At 49.5% G+C, this 18,922-nt stretch overlaps 8 protein-coding genes across 8 annotated transcripts; 2 read left to right on the forward strand and 6 right to left on the reverse strand.

Moving 5' to 3' along the window:
• Positions 1–1,514: 1,514 nt before the first annotated feature.
• On the forward strand, positions 1,515–2,967 carry VC83_00244 (uncharacterized protein). Its single transcript, XM_024463939.1, has 3 exons — positions 1,515–1,960; positions 2,038–2,466; positions 2,539–2,967. Exons 1-3 carry the CDS (start codon positions 1,894–1,896, stop codon positions 2,919–2,921), a joined length of 879 nt encoding a protein of 292 aa, XP_024328241.1. The 5' UTR covers positions 1,515–1,893; the 3' UTR covers positions 2,922–2,967.
• Positions 2,968–4,770, reverse strand: VC83_00245 (uncharacterized protein; the record flags this gene model as incomplete). Its single annotated transcript, XM_024463940.1, has 1 exon — positions 2,968–4,770. One exon carries the CDS (start codon positions 4,768–4,770, stop codon positions 3,466–3,468), a length of 1,305 nt encoding a protein of 434 aa, XP_024328240.1. The 3' UTR covers positions 2,968–3,465.
• VC83_00246 (uncharacterized protein) lies at positions 4,150–7,617 on the reverse strand. The gene is made up of 3 exons (XM_024463941.1): positions 6,921–7,617; positions 5,861–6,866; positions 4,150–5,790 (listed from the first exon to the last, which is right to left on the reverse strand). The coding sequence occupies exons 1-3, from the start codon at positions 7,375–7,377 to the stop codon at positions 5,760–5,762; spliced, it is 1,494 nt and encodes a 497-aa protein (XP_024328251.1). The 5' UTR covers positions 7,378–7,617; the 3' UTR covers positions 4,150–5,759.
• A 163-nt stretch (positions 7,618–7,780) lies between these two features.
• Positions 7,781–9,997, forward strand: VC83_00247 (uncharacterized protein). Its single transcript, XM_024463942.1, has 3 exons — positions 7,781–7,959; positions 8,083–8,266; positions 8,486–9,997. The coding sequence occupies exons 2-3, from the start codon at positions 8,166–8,168 to the stop codon at positions 9,312–9,314; spliced, it is 930 nt and encodes a 309-aa protein (XP_024328238.1). The 5' UTR covers positions 7,781–7,959; positions 8,083–8,165; the 3' UTR covers positions 9,315–9,997.
• VC83_00248 (uncharacterized protein) lies at positions 9,674–10,302 on the reverse strand (the record flags this gene model as incomplete). Its single annotated transcript, XM_024463943.1, has 2 exons — positions 9,674–9,983; positions 10,040–10,302. 2 exons carry the CDS (start codon positions 10,300–10,302, stop codon positions 9,674–9,676), a joined length of 573 nt encoding a protein of 190 aa, XP_024328249.1.
• Positions 10,303–10,382: 80 nt separating this feature from the next.
• VC83_00249 (uncharacterized protein) lies at positions 10,383–12,133 on the reverse strand (the record flags this gene model as incomplete). The annotated part of the gene is made up of 2 exons (XM_024463944.1): positions 10,383–11,079; positions 12,078–12,133. The coding sequence occupies 2 exons, from the start codon at positions 12,131–12,133 to the stop codon at positions 10,383–10,385; spliced, it is 753 nt and encodes a 250-aa protein (XP_024328248.1).
• Positions 12,134–15,498: 3,365 nt separating this feature from the next.
• VC83_00250 (uncharacterized protein) lies at positions 15,499–16,473 on the reverse strand (the record flags this gene model as incomplete). The annotated part of the gene is made up of 1 exon (XM_024463945.1): positions 15,499–16,473. The coding sequence occupies exon 1, from the start codon at positions 16,240–16,242 to the stop codon at positions 15,499–15,501; it is 744 nt and encodes a 247-aa protein (XP_024328148.1). The 5' UTR covers positions 16,243–16,473.
• Positions 16,474–16,836: 363 nt separating this feature from the next.
• On the reverse strand, positions 16,837–18,602 carry VC83_00251 (uncharacterized protein). The gene is made up of 3 exons (XM_024463946.1): positions 18,505–18,602; positions 18,086–18,395; positions 16,837–18,004 (listed from the first exon to the last, which is right to left on the reverse strand). The coding sequence occupies exons 2-3, from the start codon at positions 18,327–18,329 to the stop codon at positions 17,400–17,402; spliced, it is 849 nt and encodes a 282-aa protein (XP_024328149.1). The 5' UTR covers positions 18,330–18,395; positions 18,505–18,602; the 3' UTR covers positions 16,837–17,399.
• Between the last annotated feature and the right edge of the window lie 320 nt (positions 18,603–18,922).

Here is an 18,922-nt window from a genome sequence, read left to right on the forward strand (position 1 = left end):
ATAGCTTCATAAAATGAGAATCAATTAATAGTTCCTACGTGCCTTGCCATGTGTAGATATATCACTAACCCCTTCCTTATATCCATTTCCTCCTTTGAGTTTAATAACCTCTTAAATATAGCGTGGAATCCTCTTAATCCACACCTGTTTTAACGCTGACTTCTAAACGATAGAAGGCACAGAGGTTTCTTGCGTAAGGTTGACTTGACAGAGGAGGCAGGGGATTAGACACAAAGGCTTTCCAAGTAACACGTTACAGTATTGTAAAGAATACTATATTGAGTTGAGCACGAAGCTCCTATCTAAGGAAATACTATCTACTTATATAGTGGCGTCGTGCCAAAGGGATATCCGTGGATAACATGGATAACATAATATCCATGATATCCAATGTTATCCATCACGTGAGGTTGCAGCCGTAAGCGCTAGCCATAGCACTAGCACTTAGCCGTAACAAGAAGGCCTGGATGAATACAACTGTGATGTCTGAATGGCTTCAAGCCTTCTATAATCACATTGGAACAACTCGTTCAGTCCTTTTAACAATGGATAACTTCTCTGCACACCTTACAGCCGTCAAATTTACACCACCTCCTCCTAATATACGAATATGTTGGCTTCCAAAGAACTTGACAAGTCGATTTCAACCTTTAGATCAAGGAATTATACAAAGCTTCAAGTCTCATTATAGACGGCAGTGGCTCTCATATATGCTCGAGTGTTATTATAATAACCAGGACCCTAGGGAATCAATGGATTTACACCTAGCTATTTGTTGGATTCTAAGAAGTTGGAATAACTATGTCTCAAATACAACAATCTACAACTGTTTCTGGAAGTCAACTCTAGTTACAACTCCTATATCACAAGTCTTTATGAGCAAGTTAAAAGAGCTGGGAATATACAAGATATTATGGCAATTTCGAGCTTCCTAAATCGGGTTGAGGAACAAGAGTTAGAGGCAGAGAGTGAACAAGGATGAGTAGATCCTGAGGAGGCCTTACAGGATGTGATAACAGAGCATCTTGGCTTTCAGACAATTGATGAAGATGAGGAAGAAGAGGCGCAGCCTAACAGGCCAAAACGGTCAATACAAGAGGCTATTCAGGCTCTACAAGTGGTAATTGAGTTTGCTGAGGGTCGAGATGATGTGAAAACAGCTCATTTGAGAGCAATTGAACGACTAGAGCAGGAGTTAGAGGCCCTACATGTAAATAGCCATATTCAGAGCACCTTACATGGGTGGATTATGTAATATTCAGTTGAACGATATATTCAATAAGACTATATTGAACTAAGGGATGGATTACATCGTCTTATCGAGACTCTACTGTAATATGATACAGGGTTCTGATATCCTTGCACCGATGTCGGGGGAGCAGTTTAGTGATCACCGGTGAAGCCGGCGGTCCTGGTGCCAAGCCCCTAGGGCTGGCTGTTTTCAACACCGCGGTCTAAAGCGACAAGAAGTGGAAATGTAAAGACCCCATGGAGATACTACCCATAAAACTCACAAAACACCGTTTTATACTCCGCTCTGCTAGTTCTGTTACCTATAGCGCTGCGAAATAAGGGTTACATTTGGGGTGGACTACGGAGGTAATGTTCAAAAGTTTTGTGAGTGGATCGAGCATGGGACCCCAGAATTTGTGCACAACAGCATAAACTCATGTATCGATCACATATAAAATATGAGGCGAGATACACCATCGATTTGCGCGCAGCCCTGGGCCACCCATCTCGGAACTAAAGCCACTTGCCCGGTCCCTGACATATCCATACTCGACTCCCTCTGTCTATGTGACATTGTTTCTCCTGTCTATTTACTTCCAGGATTAGAAGAAATTGATTGCTTTTTATCATCCAGTTAGCTACTCGCAAACTGCACATCATATGGAAGAATTTCTCATCAAAGACGAGGATCTTACTAGCCTCAAGGACAAGGTTGTCGTTCTCACAGGTACAGCCACTTTCCCGCTTCACCGCTGAACGATATTTCCATGATACTATTTACCCCCAACTAACCAACTTCCACAGGCGGTTCCTCAGGCATTGGCCTCGCAACAGTCACCCTCCTCCTCTCCCTCGGCGCCTCCGTAGTCAGCGGCGACATCAACCCCCCCGCCGACTCCCCCGCCTCCCCAGCCTTCACCTTCGTCCAAACCAACGTCGCCAACTGGTCCGACCTTCGCACCCTCTTCAAGATCGCCCACGAGCACCACAGCCGCATCGACTATGTCTTTGCGAACGCTGGCATCGGCCCGCGCGCCGACTACCTCAGCCTTGCTGCCGACGAGGCTGGGGAGCTCCAGGAGCCAAGCCATGAGTTAATCGATGTTAGTCTCAAGGGTGTTGTCAACACCGCTGTCCTGGGTGTGCACTACATGAAGACGCAGGCGGAGGGCGGTAACATCGTGTTGATGGGATCGAGCACTGGCCTACAGCCGCTGCGGGCTCCAGATTACTGTAAGCCCCGACCTACCCCATCACGGTCTTGGAATAGTTGGCATTTGAAGATGGCTGGACTAACGTACACAGCGACCGCCAAGCACGGCGTCCTCGGCTTCGGCCGCGGCTACGCCCGCCTCCTCAACGTGGCTTCGGTCCCAGTGCGTATCAACACCCTGATGCCATCGTGGACCACCACCAGTGTCGTCCCCAGCATGGACATTATCATGCCCGGAATCTCGCAGCCATCGCAAGCACCACTCATTGTAGCTCGCGCAGCAGTATATCTTATGGCCACGAAGCAGAGGCAGGGCGAGGTGGTGTATGTGGCTGATGGGAAGTACACCGAGATCGAGAAGACGATACTGTTTCCCGCTTATGAGAAGATTAAGGGAGAGGGAAACAAGACTGATGATCAAGTTTTGGAGAATATTTTGGCGTTTGCGGCGAAGGCTGCTGCTGCTGGACAGTGATGTGGGTTCTATAATTCTATAACTCTAGAGATTTCCTGAATTGAGATATTATTCGGTTGCTTCGGATGGGTTGCTCTGTAGCTGGGTAGTGACCACTAGCGACTGCCTTCTATCTTCTAAGGTATAGCGCTTTTTGTCTTATTCCCGACCTTTTGAGGTTAGGAAGGCTGAGCTGCCCTCGGCGGAAGCCTACGGGCGTGAAGCGCGGTTTCAAATGACTCGCTTCTCCTAAACGACAAAAGAAAAAGGGGGACGGGTTACAGAATCACAGCAGCCAATAAAGACTCGCATACTTGAAGTCAGAAGTCTATATTTCAACTATGTATTGCATTAAATCCAACAAGCCCCCGGCCGCAATATCCACATCTCCCTCCAAAGGGGTATATACCTACCTATACACTCTGAACCACAAAAATCTACATCACCTAGGCTCTATTCCTTCCAGCCCTTTCAGCTCAAAAATATATACACAGAACTTGGGTATTTCCCCCCACATCCACAACCCTACCTCAGTAACCTCCTACCACCATGCACACTATCATCATCATCCCCCGTCCGCATACTCCGGATACAACTCAGCCGGGTCAGGTAACGGTCCCCCACCACCAGACCAGTGCCTCGACGCCCCTTCCACCGGCGGCGCCGACAGCCTCTGTGATGGCACAATCGGTGTGCTCGCTTGCTCTGCGTATTCCGGTGCCGCAGCTGGCGCCGCGCTCGGCGCCCTAGCCTCCTGTCCATACCCTTTCTGCCCCGACCCCACACCCGGCGCATACCCCATGTCATGCGCAGGTGCGTACGCCCCCACCTGCCCCGACCCTACACCCGGCGCATACCCCGTATCATGTACAGGCGCGTACGCCCCCACCTGCGCAATCGGCGCATATCCCGTGCTCTGCGCCCCGCTAAAGCGTGGCGACCCTGCTACACTCGGGGTGTAAATCTCGCTCGCGCGTGCCATCTCAGAGGGTTTAGTCTCCCAGTAGCCCGCAGGCAAGGTTTGTTCCATAGGCTGATAGTACTGCTGGGGTGGAGGTTGAGAGTACTGCTGATGTGGGGGTTGAGAGTACGCTTGTTGTTCTTGCGGTGGTGCTTGGGGAGGGCCGGCGACGGTAGGGGTGGTGGCAGCGCGGCGCCGGCGGAAGAAAAGGAAGGCGACGGGGATGCCGAGACCTAATCCGATTTTGCCGCCGAGGGAGAGGCCGGAGTTAAATTCGGAGGAGGAGGGGGTGGAGGGGGTGGAGGGGGTGGAGGGAGTGGAGGTGGGCGCTGCGATGGAATTGACGGCAGAGGAGAACTTCGAGGTGGTGGCAGGGAAGTCGCCGTCGCGGTAGCGGACGACTATGCCCGTGGCCCATACCATTCCATCTGGGATGTTAGATGCGGTTGGGGTGGGGTCAACGCGGAGCTCATTCTTATAGAGGACGACGGATGTGGTGGTGCTTTCGGTGATTGATGAGCGGCAGAGCTCGCCGCTGAAGGTGAAGGAGGTGGGGCAGCATTGGATGGTTGTCTCGCCGTTCTGGGCGGTGGTGACAACGCCCTCCCAGGCGGCGGGGCAGCGTCCGGGGGAGTAGTAGGCGGAGTAGGTAGTGTAGCCCTCGGGATAGCAGGAGCCGTCGAGGACGTAGTCGTATTTCTCGAGGTAAGCGGTGGTCGAAGTGGTGACGGTGGGGACGGTATGGACGGAGACGGCCGAGCCGTCGGAGATAGTGTTTGTCAGGGTGATAACGGTGCTGAAGACAGTAGAGATTGAGAGGACAGTGAGGTCATGGCAGGTAGCAGGTGGGGTGAATATGGTCGTGAGGGGGCCGAGGAGGGTTAGACCGGAGTCGTCCTGGAACGCCATGGTGTCTCGTGACGCGGTCAGCGAAGATAGAGGATGGAGTCAGTCGCGAGAGGAGGGCGAGGGCGAGGCCACCGGCGATGCGACGGGAACATGTATAAAGTCGGCGCACGTTATGAAATGAGCCAGGCGCGGCCAAGAGTGAAATGAGAAAAGACGAAAGATCACCAGAGCCAGAACTGGTAGAGCAATCTAACCCCAGTACGGTTAGTAATATTGAGGAAGAAGGAGAGAATCCTTGGGGTAATGGAGTGTCTCTAGTCCATTTTAAGATTAGTGTTACTTTTCTGGAAGCCCGCTGACCCCTGTTCGTCCACATGTCAGTCCCATCACCACCATAGCTTCCATCAGCCCCATATTTGACACGGCATGGGGATATTTGATTGGACAATGCCTTAACCCCAATCCCCGAATCCTTCGAAACCCATATCTCGGACATTTGAAACGCCGTCACGCCGCTTAGTCCTATCAAATCCCCGGGTTTCCCGATGATTAAGACCACATTGCCGATCCCTCAATGGGTTTGTGCCAAGAACGGCATCAACGCCAAGTATCGCGAGATTTGGCTGGGACGCAATTTTGGATGCTTAAATTACCCGTGTTCGGCATCGTGGGGCGGCAGAGGGCGGACCGGGATGGGACGGGGGACGACGGCACGGCACGGGAGTTGGTCAATGGGAAAGGTTTGGCGTGGAATTTGGCGGTGAGGAATTGGCCTTTGAGGGAGTGTCGAAGAGGGATTCGAAGGATTGCATAATCGGCCGTTTGTCGAATACTTGATACTTGTGTACCGAGATACTCGGGTATGGGACAGTTGACTCCCATGAAAAAATAATATTGGCCCTGGGGGACATGAATAAATAACGATCCATGCCTGTAAAATTGTGGTATATCTCGCTTTGTATAGTTCGTCTAATACAGGTGAGGTAGATGTATTCACGTGCAAATGCGCCGACGCAAAGTGAGATGGGAGACCAGTTGGCTGTTCCCCTCTATATTGTCTCCATATACCGCTTCACCTCCCTACGCACATGTTAGTAAGATATTAATAACAAACACCGCATAACCCTCAACCAAACAGATGGAAACTTACCAATCCGTGACAGCCTCATCATACAACCTCACCTCATGCTCCCTCGTCCCACCAAAATGCTCCACAAACTCATCCCCGAACACCTCCCTTGCCAAACTATCCTTCGCCATAAACCTCACAGTCGCTTCCCCTAAATTCTTCGCCAGCCGCTGCCCAGCATCCGACTCACCGCCCACATCCTCACCCTTCCCCAGCGGCGGCAGAGTAAGCTGTAGCTTCTTCGTCACACCGCGCCATCCCAGCGCTAGACACGCCGCGAGCACGTAGTGGGGGTTCGCATCCGCACCAGGGACGCGGATCTCAAAGCGCGTGGCAGACGCCTTGGCGGTGGGAGGGGCGATGAGTCGGATGCTAGCGGCACGGTGCTCGAGGCCCCAGGAGACGGTGACGGGGGCCCAGAAGTTCTCGACGAGGCGCTTGTAGCTGTTCACTGTGGGTGCGAGGATGGGCATGATGTCTGGGAGGCCTTCGAGTATGCCGGCAAGGAAGTGGCGGCCCGTGTCGGAGAGGTTGGCGACGTCTGGGTAGGGCGGGTTGGGGTCCGTGGAGTCACGCGCGAAGAGGTTGGTGCCAGAGGAGGAGACGAGGGAGATGTGCATGTGGCCGCTGTTTCCGGGCAGTCCTTGACGGGGTTTGGCCATGAAGCAGGGCGTGATACCGTAGGTTGTAGCGATAGATTTAACAACGTATTTAAATAGACCAGCGCGGTCGGCCATGCCTTTGATGTCTCCAAAGGCGAGGGCGGCTTCGAAAACGCCGGGGCCGGACTCAGTATGCCAACCTTCGATGTGGGTGTTAAACTTCTCGCAGGCGTCGAAGATGCCATAGTAGTAGGCTTTATTATGGAGGGGGCGCGTTAAGCTGTATCCAAACATGCCTTCGGTGAGGGATGGGAGGGAGTCGACTGGGTTGTTCTGGAGGAAGGTGGCAGTCGAAGAGTTGTTACGCTCAGATATCGGAGCATTGCCGCTATGTGGTGCACGGAATTGGTAGAATTCATATTCAGCTAGAGGAGCGGTCAGTTACTGTTGCTGGGAAACAGCGGGTTGAGGTCTCATACCGCCTGCCATCGCGCCAATGCCCTCGTCCTCCAGTTTTTGTAGCTGCCGGTCTAAAATTCCTCGCGGACATGCGCTAAGTGGTTCCTTGGTATCTGGGTCGTAGAAGCTGACGAGGAAGAACGGCACATCGTCTTCCCATGGTATCCGCCTAAACGTGCTGAGGTCTGGAATAGCGATGACGTCGCGGTAACCATTTTCCTTATTGCTAATCTTCAGCTCCTTGAAGTACGTCTTGTCGTGCATATCCCATCCAAACACCACCGAACAGAAGCCAAAGCCCTCTTTTGCGATACCGAGGAACTTCTTCTTCGACATCAGCTTACCCCGCAGCTGCCCGTCGACGTCGATGCCGGCGACCTTGACCTTGGTGTCATTTCCGAGGACTTGGGCGACGTTTTCGAGCGTCACCACAGTTCCCGCTGGAATAACACTGGGATAGGGAAGGGAATATGCCATATTATGCGTTGCTCGTTGAGAATCGGCGTGTCCGAGAAGCTGTTTTGACGAGGTGGATGAGTGAACGAGGTGAGTTGCAGCCTACAGATAGCTCCGAGGCCAGATTTCAAAGCGTGGTCTTGTCAAGTAAGATATATGAGGCGTACAAAAGTATTTCACAACAACAGCACCTGTTAAGAGATCGTGAAGCGCGTTAACAATCGTATGTTGAATATAGTTGTTCCTGGATTTGTTTGTTCCCGTGTCCTGTCCATTGGCCAAGGAAGCGTCATGATCGCCGATAAGCTTCTCCTCACCGCCTTTGGTCCACCCTGTCGCCCTTTTGCCCCTCGTTCTGCCCCTGAAGAATCACGTGATGTCTCCGCAATTCTTGTGTCATTTGGGGTCATTCGTCCCCTCTAGCTCCTCCCAACCCCGCCGACCAATATTTCTATATAAACAGTCTGTTTATCTCTCACTTAAAACTAAACCTCATCCTTTCAAAACAAAGACCAGATTGCTTTTTCATCTTTGGTTCCCTTTTCCTACTACTCTCCATTAAATATACCAGGTGGCAAAAAAAGCATCAAATATATAACTACAGTAAGTAATCAAATGCTTATCTTTACCCCGCGCCACCCGCGAGTCAGATTATAACACCCCCATATATATTACTTCTTCGCAGTTTTCTTCAACCTTTTCTTAACTGATCACAATCGTTTCCAGCCTATATTCCATTAGAATATCACTTCGACTCTTATTATCAAAAGAGCGACGTCGATCCGTTCTCCCTCAAAACAAAGAGCATCATGGCCGCTACCTCGCCCCCAGCCAAGAGCGGCCTCACCATCAACAGCATCCAGATGGGCAGACTGCACCATAAGAACGCTATTGTCACCGGCGCTGCAGGGTAAGTTTCATATTTTTCTTAAATTCCTTCAATCTGGCCAGTTTCTCTGTCCCTGCATGTCACCCCGCAATTGCCACATATGTCTCGCACTTCTCCGATAACGGACATCACGTTACATACCCCAAGTCCCGTGAATTCAAAGAGAACTCACGATAGAGGGCAAGAATAGTGGCGTGGTCGAATCTCACATTGACAATGTAGATACTAACATCTTCCCAGTGGCATCGGTCTAGAGACCTCCATCCTCTTCGCCAAGGAGGGCGCCAACGTCCTCATGGCTGATATCTCCGAGACGGCCCTTGAGAAGGCAGTCGAGAAGCTGCGCCAGCTCGTGCCCTCCGTCCACCGCGTTGAAGTCCGTGTCTGCGACGTCTCAAAGGAAGCCGACGTGGAAGCTCTCGTCGAGCAACTCGACACCTGGGGCGGCGTGGACATCATGTTCAACAACGCCGGTATCATGCACGCGCTTGACGCCGACGCTGTTGACACTCCCGAAGCTGTGTGGGACCTTACTCAAGCCATCAACGTCAAGGGCGTCTGGTTCGGATGCAAGCACGCTGTGCTCTCTCTGCGCCGCCACAACAAGGCCTCCGGCTCCATCATCAACACCGCCTCCGTCGTCGCGCTCGTCGGCTCCGCCACTCCCCAACTCGCCTACACGGCATCCAAGGGCGCGGTTCTAGCGCTCACGCGTGAGCTGGCTATCGTGCACGCCCGCGACGGGTACAGATTCAACGCACTCTGTCCGGCACCGCTGAACACGCCACTGCTTCAGGATTGGCTCGGTGACGACAAGGAGAAGCGCCAACGCCGTGAAGTGCACTTCCCATCTGGCCGATTTGGAGAGGCCGTGGAGCAGGCGCATGCGGTGCTGTTCCTGGCGAGCGACGAGAGCAGCTTTATTAATGGGCAGGACTTTGTCGTGGATGGTGGGATGACGAAGGCGTATGTTACCCCTGAGGGACCGGCGAGGGCTGGCCCGAAGAACAATGCTCTGTTGAGTGAGCAAGTGGATGCTATTCGCGGGACTGGTATTGCGGATGCTTAAGAGAAGAAGACAATGCTGTTTTTGTTATACATGACGCAGTAACGGGGATAGGGATATGGGAATTGTGGAGTTGGTCGTTGGATAACGATGCAGGAAGACAGTCACTGCGCATTTTGGTTTCTCACCGTGCCGCGATTTTGCGGATATTTTAAACGGGCTAAGGGATTGCGGGCGCCTCCGTTTTGGTTTCTGATGAATGCATCGTTTTCACCTAGATACCTAGATACCTAGATAGAGAAATTGGTTCTAAAGAATACGTGGACCAGCTCGTGTAAGGAATATTGCTTTCCCCACGTCAAAAATTATAGTCTAACCCAGACTCACCTTTTAGCTCATTCTCTACCTTCCCATGCGCGCGCTCAAACAATCGTAAACCGCTCCTTCCGTCCCCAGTCTTTAAGAACCACCCGATCGAATTCATTGTAGTGAATCATCCTCTCAAAAACCAACTTACCCACCCCCACCTTCCTCAGCACAAGAAACATCCTCGACTCATAAACACCAACCACCACCATCTCCACCCCATCCCTCCGCCCAGCCTGTAACTCCCCCAAAACATCCTCCGTATCCGGATAAAAAAACCCATTCGTCTTCCCCACCGTCCCATCGGCCTTTTTAGTCTCCATCCTAAAAGGAAAATGCCACTCCGACCCCCCCGTCAACCAAACCCTGACATCACAAGATACCCCTCCGCCACCAACTCCGCATAAATAACACTCCCATACCTATTCCGCCCCACCGGCGTGCACTTAACCGTCACATCCGTGAAATCAGGTTCTCTCTCCGCCCACTTTCCACGCCCATAACTCAGGTGCCAGAACAAAAACGCCACGCGCCCCGTCACGCTGCCCCATGACCAGGTGGGAGCTACACCTGGCGTATTGCGATGACTCTCATTCCCCCACAGCCGCCCGAAGTTGACTTCGCGATCAACGACCCACAGGAGCGTGGAGGGTAACTCATCCGACCGGACGTCTGTCGTGGACATGGTTCGCTAGCCCAGCCATAGCAGCCAGCCTGTCCATGGAACGTAAACTCGCGCTGGGTATACTGCTCAATAACCTCACGCTAAAACTCCTTCAAGTCTCTGGGCATGATTTCGCGCGGCTCCTCGAGATCAAGGGGTCTATGGGCGACTATGCCGTGGGTTAAAAGCTGGCATTCGCAGCGAGAGGAGATGGTGCATTTAAATGTTACTTCATCAGGGAGGAAGTGGAGGACTCGGACGGGGAGGAAGGTTTCTTGGAGGACCCAGCCGCGGCGGAGGAGATGGCTGCCTTTTTGTTTTAGTCGTTGGGAGGGTTGGAGGGATCCGTGTTCCCAGCTGTTGTAGTGGCGTCCGAAGCCGCCGAGGCTGCCGTATTGTCTCCAGGGTCTGACGAAGATTTCGCCCTTTTGGCCGCCGGGGCTGGTGCAGTCTATTTTTCTCGTTGCCTTGTGTAGCTCTCGCCTTTCTCGCGTCTCTAGGAACCCAGAGTCTCCGTTCTCGGCTGCATCGGCTGCGATGGTGAGAAGACAGTGAGAATAGACTTGGTCCATCTTCGACCCCTGGATGTCCCAGTCGTCCTTCGAGTCTTGTATAATGCAGATGGAGTCAATCCATATATAATCTACTAACAGACTACGACACACAGTAATAGCGTCCTGGAACGTCTTCGGGAAGCTCGAGAAGGGGATGCCATTTTTTAAGTCATCGAGGGTAGCAGTCTTCAGCTGCAGTGACACCTGGCCGCCCCATCGGTGACTGAGAGCAATGTAATCCTCCCTGCCTTAGTCAAAAGTCTAATGGCTAGGTTGCTAAAACCCTCTAGTGTATAAGATAGTATACGGCATGTATACTACTAAGCAATGCACATACTAGCATAAAGCACATGCGTGATAGTTGCTCTACTAACATGATAATAACCTCAGTAACACAATGTTTATTTATCCTAAAATTTCCTATTTGGGACCCGCTTAGACTCTATAATGTCAGGAAAAGTGCTTGATAGTATACAGGTTCATACTATTTAACACACTATAGGATCATGATCTAGTTAACATTTGACAGATAGATATGGGTTATTAAGGCTTAAAATAGATAAAATAAATACATAACTAAATGCCTAGGCCTCCCCCTCGTCATTAGCGCCTTTAGCTTCACTATCTTCAACCTCTAGTAGTATATGACCCTAATCTCTTAAACATAGTAAATATCAAGGTGTTTTAGGAGAGAGTCTATTCCTTTTCTTCGTAAGAATATCAGCTTCCCTTTTCTCCTCATTAAGATAGTATTAGCAGTCTCTATATTAAATAAAGATATCATGAAACTACTGCTTAACTCTATTCTGTTTTACTTCTTTAGCTCTGCTTATCCACAGGCTATTAAATACGTTAAGATTCATATGTAGATTGTAAATTGTAGCTACCTATAACGATGTATGGTTATGCTCACGCTACATCCCACTAAGCCAAAAAGACTATAGTATTCCAGCTTGGTAGAACACATATAACACGCTATATATACTATACACACTATAACGGTTAGTACCTGTTACAATTACCCCCCTGTAACGCTGACTTCTAAATGATAGAAGACACAGAGGTTCTCTTGCGTAAAGGTTTACTTATCAGAGGAGGCAGGGGATCAGACACAAAGGCTTCAAGTAACACGTTACTAGTATATAACAAATACTGTATTGAGTTGAGCACGAAGCTCCTATCTAAGGAAATACTATCTACTTATATAGTGGCGTCGTGCCTAGTGGACTCCTGGGAACTCACTCGAGTCCTCGGAGTCCTGGACTCTTAGGATTCTTCTCATCATCCTGCGAGTCCATCACGTGATACTTTCGGAACTACTATTCCCCGCTGCCCCTCCAGGTACCAGGGCCGGTCTCATGCGACCTCCCTCCTTCCTGTCCTGTAGTTGGCCAGCCTTCTTGTTCCGTCGTAACACCCCCCTTCTAGCCTATGACATCCTAGCATGATTATAGAGGCTATATCTACCACGCTATAGTAATCACTTATAACCCCATGCTCCTAAGGCCTCATTACTACTTAGGATGCTAGGGTGTATTATATATATAGCTTAAGCCCCTAAGAAGGTAAGGAGACTAATTGATTATAGTAGCTCGCTTAGCTAAAGCTAAAGCGAACCAATCAAAAACCTATTAACCGTTAAGCTGGAATACTCTTATAATGATGTACGGTTATGCTTGTGCTTACATCCCACTAAGCCAAAAAGACTATAGTATTCTAGCTTAGCAGAATACACGTAACGTGCTATATATACCATATGCACTGTAATGGCTGGCACCTGTTACACTACCCCTAAATGACTCCATTATTGATTTATAGCAAGTGTATAGTACTCATTAATCTTCTTATGTGTAGCAACACAAGCTAGGCCAATTGTCAATGATATACCAACCTCCTCAAACCTACAAGTCACTATACATATTTTGGCTTATCACACCAACAACAAGAGCAATACTACTCAACGATTGCTACAACCCTCTATGATTCATTACACGTCATCGCTCCTTAGTTACCCACAAGATTGGTTAAGTTATGACATAATTTGTCTATAGGGGTACTCTGACCTTGGACCTCCTTTCACTTCCTATAGGCTAGGAACCTAGGAGATGGTTCTATGGGATTATCTTACATTGACTACAGTTACCAAGCCTGGTTAGTCATGGAAAGTCTTGGAAAATGAGAGAACTACACTCCTTTAGCATAAATAGGATTGCCCTTTCCTTAAGAAAGGGCAAGCAGACAATACAGTAAATCAGCTATCACATACTTCTACATCTTTTCCAAGCTTCCAAGCATTGATCTTGTTACTCCTTGTTTCTGAAAAGTTAGTGAGGTGCTAACCTCTGACTTATCCCTGAGTTCTCAGACTCAACATTTGTTACAACTTGTCTAAACCACTCCACTACATCATACGCTTGATTGCTGCATTGTGGAATAGTCTAAGCTACAACCCTTTGGCTCTGTTTCCTGAGACATATGCTGTCTTAGTAAAATCATCCCTTTCCTTGGGTGGCTAGATTCTCACATCTGGTGCACCTACCATTACAAAAGGCTTCACAAATATATAGAAGAAATTCTAAAGGGCGTGATGTATTATCCAATCCTCTAGTGTAGGAGCAATATCCCTCATACTTAGATCCATTGCTAAGTAGCACAGTATAATCGGTGTTTGTAGCTTAATGACTGTTGAAACCATTTCCTATGTTGAATTCCACTAGACTGGCATATCAAGTGATAGTTGTAGCTTCTTAAGACTAGCTGCTATAGTCTGTGTCACGGTTCACCAAGGCATAGGGCGCCAGTTGGGTATTATGAATTAAACTCAATCTAGAGAAGAAAGGAAAGAGAAGAGGAGCACTCGAGCAGTGGCTCGATCTATATACAGCTATTGTGGAGTGAATTCTCTTTAGCGAGACCAGTTCTGAGAATTCACTCCACAACTGAAAACTTCGCTCCAACCCCGGAAAGCTCCCCACACCCCTGAACCCCCACTCGAGCTGCAAGGCGCACTTGATATCGTAACAGTCTGCTTTTAAAGAGCATCCTTCCATTGCCTTCGATTTCTAAACACATAAACATGTCTTTGTAGCTTACCTAAAGTATTCTTAACTTCAATATTACTATCAAAGCTTACTGGAATCCATGTAGCTCCTTGCTCATATCGATAACTCTTAGCCTGCTTAGCAGGAGCTGCTTTTAAAGTCTTAATAGCATCTTAAACAGCAATATTAATGATATGGGCTATACATTGTACGTCTCCTTCCTTAACTCTAAATGTCCAGGGTTGTTACGTTGTAACTTCTTGGTCTCGAGCCAATTTCTCATATTCTGTAAGCATAACAGTATTAGCTAAGGCATTGTCCCTTATACAGGTGAAGATAGCTCCTGTAATACCTATATCATCTGTTACGATTGCTAATTGTTAAGCTAAATATTCACTACTATAGATAGGCTCTTTACGATGTACGACATCAAGCACTTTAGATTTCTGTTGCCATTTATCGTTAATCTAGTGCATAGTAATGGCAGTGTAATCTGTATACTTCCGTGTAGACCATACATCCGTTGTTATTGATATCCGGCCTCCTCTCTTAATATGAGAATAGAGCTCGATTTGTAGCTAGCCTCAGTGATATGAGAATTAGCGCTATAGTTCTCAGTGTAACATACATGCTGATATTGTTGTAGTCATTAGGCTTATAAATTGGACTAATTCACGAAATGAATAGCTTTCAACAAGTCGTATTAATAGATTATTTGACATGATAAACTAGAGTAATAACTCTCTATACTTTGGAGGATTATCAGGTTGCATTGGTAGAGCTGATAGGCGTGGGTTGAAGAACGACGATGTACTAGTTGATGCACTAGACGACTGTCTATTATCATTTTTAAGGGCGTATGATATCGCTAGATGCTTTAAAGAATAATGCCTCAAGATTGCCTGTCGATGATTGCTTTAATCCTTGTGGCGGTAGTGAATATCCACAGCCTGGTTGTAGGCATATCATCTTTACGGTTGGAGGCTGAGTATCAAGCAATTCTCGACGATATAGGCCCTTCGTAAATAGCTTTGATGTTGTTGGTGGTAGTACTACCTTTGGATATCGAGGTAGATTAACAGATACTTCAATTGAGGGCTGAATAGGGGTAGATTGAGGTGGGAGAGGTGGTAACGATAGCTCTTCTATTTGAGAATAGCTCTCATGATCTGATGGCAAAACTGATAACTCGGAGTCACTCATTTTTACCACAATCGTCACATTTATGATAGTATTTGAACTAGTATTATAGATTTACACGATAGCATTTGTGTGGCCTTGACTACTCTTGGCTACTCTTGGCAATATCCTCATGACCCGGATATATCCTCATATCGCAAGGATAGGTCGTAGGCCTGACGGATAGGATATATCCGGATCAGTATCCGGATCAGCTCAGGTCATATACGATCCGTGCCGAACACTGTTAAAGCCAAGAAGAAATATCCAAGTTCACGATTTAGAATTAGATAAGCATGATTGGAGTAAGTATTTTGAATTGCCTAAAGAAGATACATGGATACCATGTACCGCACCTACCTTAAATACCTACATACCTTTTTTGAGGTTGGGGGGAAGGGGAAAGAGAAAGAAAGAGAAATGGGGGTAATGACTTACCAGATCTAGAACATACTGCTATGTCTGTCCTCCAAGCGACTGTAGCCCCCCCTCCTCGTCTGCCTAGAAAATGGAGGATCTCTCTGATCTCTCTGATCACTCTGATCACTCTGATCTCTCGGATCTCTGGGCGGCCCAGGTCTCGTCGTCTGTCTAGGAGGCTGAGGACCCATCGGAGACCTCGGAGACCTAGGAGGCGGACGATCTAGCGAATCTCTTGGAAACCAAGGAGGCTGAGGAGCCCTCGACTCTCTCGGAGACCTAGGAGGCTGAGGACCCCTCGAATCTCTCCGAGGCCTAGGAGACCCCGGCCTCATCATCTGCCTCAAGCTCTCCGACTCCCTCAGCTGCAGCTCCGACCTCCTCGGGCGAGCACCCGAACTCTCCGCCTCCCTATCCCCAACCGTCTCGGTGAACCACGATGAGCCCCTCGGGATGACACGCTCGAAAACGTTGCCGTCGCGGTCCATCATCATGATACCATGCTGGCCGAGGCTAGGTATCAGCACACCGCCGTAGTTCTCGCGGCGCCGGAATTGGTTGGCTAGTTTGGCGCCGGAGAAACTGTCGATGTGGGCCTCGGCAAAGACGGCGGCGCAGGAGGGGCAGAGGGTGGGGGGGGCGTGGAGGATGGAGGAGCGCTTGCAGCGGGTGAAGGGGATGCTGGGGTGGCGGACTGCGAAACAGGGGGAGGTGATGCTGATGACGTGCCGGCAGGCCTCGTGGACTGTGTCGGTTGTGACGCACATCTTGTCGGGGGTGTGGTGGTGAGCGTGGTGAAGGTGGTGAAAGTGGGAATGGTGTTGAGAGTGTTGAGACTAATCCTGTTGTTGCTGCGCTGAGTGATCTACGCCAGGTAAATCAAGTGAAGAATGGTCTGGAGAGAAAAGGAGTCTGGTGAGGGACGAAGTGAGGATACTTATAGGGCCATGATGAATGAGCATTGTCATCTTGAAACGAGGATTGGATTGAATGTAGCGGTGATGAGGGTTTGATGATGAACAATAGTCCTGCAGTTCGGATATAAAGAATTTCCATGAGACCAAGGAGGTGAACAATGGAATAAGTGGCAACGAAGTCTTTATCTGTATTCGTGTGTTGTTGAACAACGAATGGCTTTGAATGGCCTTGTGTGCACTTGAGCCTCATAGAACAATGAATCCCTATGTGCGTATTCGAGCCTCGACGAATGATGGCTTTGTGTGCATTCCATGCTTACCCCTGCCAAATCCATCCGCATCCTCATCCGCATCCGCATCCTGCATCACATCACACCCCCCAACCACCAAGCGAAGACAACCCCCCTCTTATAAACCAACTTAACCCCTCACCTCCCAGCGGCACAGTGGCGCAGTGGTAGTACCACTGTCTGGACAATCTGGCCAGCGGAGGATAAGGGAGGTTATGGATTCGAGTCCCGGCGAGGAAAGGAAATATGGAAACGAGCGATCAACACGACAACATAACATAACGACAAAAAGTAAAATCACAAAGTTGATTTTCTCTCTCATCAGATCCCGAGATCTGACGAGTCTTTTGCTTTTTTGACTTTAGATGGAAGGAACTCCCGATGAGGTGAGATTTGCTTTTTTGAACTTTTGGTAGAAGAAACTCACGGTGGGATAAACTCACCTACTTGATGAGCATCAACATGAAGGACCCATTACAATGAAGGACATGAAGGACCCATCGACACAATAAACATCGAATAGGGGACACTTGCCCACAGAACGCAAAGAAACGACGAGAGCCATGAAGAAGATAGAAGATAGAAAACGTCCAGGGTCGATTCGTCTAATGCCGTCTATAATTAAGGGTATGGATATATCGCTCTATTCTCCCTTCACCCCGGAATTCTCTCTCATCAAACTGGAAGACTTTTTTATCAAACCGAAATACCCTCCCCTCAAACCGAAACCTCATCCTTCGCCTTCCACAGCGCCCACCCCACCGCAATCGCAACCTTAACCCCCCCCGCCAACCACAGCGCCGCCGACATCCCCACACTACTCCTACTCAACCACCCCCCAATAATGCCCCCCATCAACAGCGTCACCGCCGACGCCACCCTTCGATTCCTCTTCACATTATCCCTCGCCAGCATATGCGGATCACTCATCAAATCACAGAACAAACTCGTCAACACCGTCGTCGGCACCTCATTAATCCCCAACGTCCGACTCGTCACAATCTGTCCCCCGCTCTGGAACGCCAAGAAGCCAATGGGGAGTAATTCGATAAACGCTACCCGCCCGTGGTCGAGCTCGTGGTATCCAGCTGGCGAGGGCACGACGTGTCGCTGTACCAGCGCTGCGGCGACGAAGATCAGGATCGCTTGGACGAGGAAGGAGGCTGCGAGCGTGAATCGGCGGTGGGGATGTATGCGTCGCGACTGCGCGAAGAAGTAGCAGCCGACGAGGAAGAAAACGATGGCTGTCAGGGACTTGAGCCAGATGTAGGGCTGCGAGACGGGTTGGCCGGAGGCGCCGAGGGCGAGGATGATGGTGTTACCTGGAGGGGGAGGGAGTTAGAAGATTCTCGGATGACTGGGATGGTAAGGAGGTATGGTGGGGTGGGGGGGGGGGGCCATACCGGTTTGCATGCTCACGAAGGTGTTCCAGGCGTTGAAGGCGCTGCTGTCGCAGAGGCCGGAGGAGAAGCAGGATGCGATGACGGGGATGTCGGTGTGGTTCAGGTTGACATCGCGTTTGAGCTCTGTGAGCCACGAGGAGCGGGCCTTGGGAGACTGCTTCTCGGCGTCGGCGACATCGGGGGTGGTTTCGCCTGGGAGGGTGGCCGATATGAGAGAGGGTTGTCGGGGATCAGTTGAAGCCATGGCGTCGTCCCTGGGTGGCACTTGAGGTCAATTGGTGTCAATGGGCGTCTTGTCAATATCACTGGACTTTCCAATGGTCAGGGAATGATCATGATATAGAAATATATAGAATAGATATGGTAGATATATATATTTCCAGCCACATGGAAATATTTTGCAGATCAGTCATACTTGCCTTGCGTGATAGTCATAAAAATGAGACTAAGCACTTCAGAAGAGCGTACAAGAGTGCACAGGAAGCTTGTCGTGGGGGGAATTTTGGTGGGGACTGTGGGCGGCACGTGATTATAAGCATTAACTTACTATATCCGTACTCGAGTAATTATAACCACTATAATCACGTGAAATTAACTAAAACTTGCACGTGCTAGAACCCATTGGTAAGGCGGTGTAAGGCGGTGTAAGGCGGTGACAGAAAAAGTAGGAACGAGAGATTTTTACGGAGTACTATGGGTAGTGGATGGATAAGGCCCCGATACGTACCTGATTACCACTGATACGGCCTAACCGGCCCTAAAAAATTGCTATCGAAACAGATCTGTGCTATTATGCCGCCACTTCCCCCCCCTCCCTCATTTTCATCTTGAACCTCT

The sequence above is a fragment of the Pseudogymnoascus destructans genome, assembly GCF_001641265.1.
Source record: "Pseudogymnoascus destructans isolate 20631-21 unplaced genomic scaffold scaffold_1, whole genome shotgun sequence".
NCBI classification, from domain to species: domain Eukaryota; kingdom Fungi; phylum Ascomycota; class Leotiomycetes; order Thelebolales; family Thelebolaceae; genus Pseudogymnoascus; species Pseudogymnoascus destructans.